Below are 2,500 nucleotides of genomic sequence, written 5' to 3'. Positions count from 1 at the left end.
GGCCCCAGGGGGACCCTAGGGGGCCCCAGGGGGCCCTTAGGGCTCCCCAGGGGGCCCTAGGGGGCCCCAGGGGGGCCCCTAGGGGGCCCCTAGGGGGCCCCTAGGGGGCCCCAGGGGGCCCCTAGGGGGCCCCTAATCTTGCATTTCCTAGTACTGTGGGGGTTGTCGAGGCAAGCCAGGGGCTTTGAGAAGTTCCTAGGCCTTTCTCTCGGTCTGGGCACAACGCACAGGCCAGAAACCCTAAACCCTAAACCCTAAACCCTAAACCCTCTCCCGCACCCCCCAAACCCTAAACCCTAAACCCTGCAACATGTGGGGCCCCTACCTCCTTGCGAGCTCCTCACAACAGGAAATGGGGGAAGGGGCCCCGGGGGCCTCGGGGGCCCCGGGGGGCCCCCGGGGGCCCCCGGGGGCCCCACACTGTGGCTTAAGAGAATAGGGTTTAGTGGATCTTTTGTGTGGAGCTGCTTGTCTCCCTGGTGCTGGTATAAGGGCTGGGGGCCCCCTGCTGCTGCTGCTGCTGCTGCTGCTGCTGCTGCTGCTGCTGCCTGGGGCGGCGAGGCCCCCTGAGGGTTGAGGGGCTCCCCTCCTGCTGCTGCTGCAGCTTCTGCTGCTGCCGCTCCTGCTGCTGCAGCAGCTGGGGGGCCCCCCGGGGCCCCCAAGTAGGCCTGGCCTACTGTGGTGGGTTGGGGGCCCCTCGAGGGGCCCCCCACTTCTTCTCTAGAGCCATGCGAAGACAAACTGTCGGATTCTGTCTCTACCGAACGCAGCACCTGCAGCAGCAGCAGCAGCAGCAGCAGCAGCAGCAGCATTAGGTGCAGCGCCGTCCCCAGCTGCAGCAGCTGCACCATTAGAGCATCACCAGCAGCGAAACAATTAGCAGCAGCAGCAGCAGCAGCAGCAGCAGCAGCAGCAACACGCCGCGCAGCAGCAGCAGCCTCCCCAGTAGCAGCCGCAGCCGCCCCTTGCCCATCACCCGCCCCAGCAGCAGCAGCTGCTGCAGTTGCTGCAGCTGCTGCAGCAGCCCCAGCAGCAGCAGCTGCTGCAGCAGCCCCAGCAGCAGCAGCCGCAGCAGCCGCAGCAGCCCCAGCAGCAGCCGCAGCAGCCCCCGCAGCAGCCGCAGCCCGAACCCCAGCAGCAGCAGCAGCAGCAGCAGCAGCAGCAGCAGCAGCAGCAGCAGCAGCAGGACTGACATGTTTTTGAATGGTGTGTCTGGCAATTCCGAAGAAGAATCTCCAGAATTTGTCTTCATTTAATTTTTTAGGAACAAGAGAATACCGAACAGCAGCAAGTGCTGCACTCTCCTGCAGCAAGGCCCTGGCCCTGCACAAACAAGCTTTTGCTGCTGCGCTTTGGCCTTTTGCTGCAGCAGCAGCTGCAGTGCTAGCAGCAGCAGCAGCAGCAGCAGCAGCAGCAGCAGCGGTGGCAGCAGCAGCGGCGGCAGTGGGAACCACAGAAACGGCAGCAGCAGCAGTCGAAACAGCAGCAGCAGCTGCTGCTGCAGCAACAGCGGCAGCAGCAGCTGCTGCTGCTCAAACGACAACCGCAGCAGCAGCCAGAGCAGCAGCAGCAGCTGCTGCTGCTGCTCAAACGACAACCGCAGCAGCAGCCAAAGCAGCAGCAGCAGCAGCAGAAATAGAACCAGAAGCGGCAGCATTAGCAGCAGCAGCAGCAGCAGAAACAGCAGCAGCACCAACAGACACCAAACCAGCAGCAGCAGCAAGAGCACCAGCAGCCACAGAAGCAGCAACAGCAGCAGCAGCAGCAACAGCAGCAGCAGCAGCAGCAGCAGCAGCACCATTCTATGAAGATGGAGTCCTCTTCAGAAGAAAACTCTTCTGCTGGCAGCAGCAAATTGGGATTGCATGCAGAGAGGAAGGTAAGGGGGTCAGCAACAAAGTAAAGAATCTCTGCAGCAGCAAATAGAAAAGAAATAAATAAATAATTAAATTAAATTAAATTAAATTAAATTAAATTAAATTAATTAATTATTTATTTATTTTAATTAATTTATTATTACTTTTAAAGCAACAAACGCAAGTTTTGGAAGTTAACGCAGAGACCCAGTCGCAGGGGTCGTTTGGAACTCCACACGAGCCCTAAACCCTAAACCCTAAACCCTAAACCCTAAACCCCAAACCCTAAACCCTAGACTCTAAACCCTAAACCCTAAGGCGCCACCTAAAGACAGCTTCCTTCTTCAGCTCTTCTCAGCTCCACTGGATCATTCCCACCTACACCCCAGCCCTAAACCCTAAACCCTAAACCCTAAACCCTAAACCCTAAACCCTAAACCCTAGACTCTAAACCGATTTGGGATTCCGCGGTGGGTTTCTGTCGAAGGAAGAAGTCGAGAAGCGTCGAGGTGACCTAGTAAGGGTGGATGTGGGGTCGGGATAACCCTAAACCCTAAACGCTAAACCCTAAACCCTAAACCCTAAACCCTAAACCCTAGACTCTAAACCCTAAACCCTAAGGCGCCACCCAAAGACAGCTTCCT

General features: G+C 58.0%; 1 protein-coding gene across 1 annotated transcript; it reads left to right on the top strand.

The window, feature by feature from the left end:
• Nucleotides 1–1,203: 1,203 nt before the first annotated feature.
• On the top strand, nucleotides 1,204–1,879 carry ENH_00054620 (hypothetical protein; the record flags this gene model as incomplete). Its single annotated transcript, XM_013583822.1, has 1 exon — nucleotides 1,204–1,879. A coding segment is annotated over one exon (676 nt), but the record flags the coding sequence as incomplete, so codon positions are not given.
• Between the last annotated feature and the right edge of the window lie 621 nt (nucleotides 1,880–2,500).

This window comes from Eimeria necatrix, genomic scaffold, assembly GCF_000499385.1.
Source record: "Eimeria necatrix Houghton genomic scaffold, Enh_scaff445, whole genome shotgun sequence".
NCBI lineage: Eukaryota > Apicomplexa > Conoidasida > Eucoccidiorida > Eimeriidae > Eimeria > Eimeria necatrix.
This window is presented reverse-complemented; position numbering and strand designations above follow the sequence as displayed.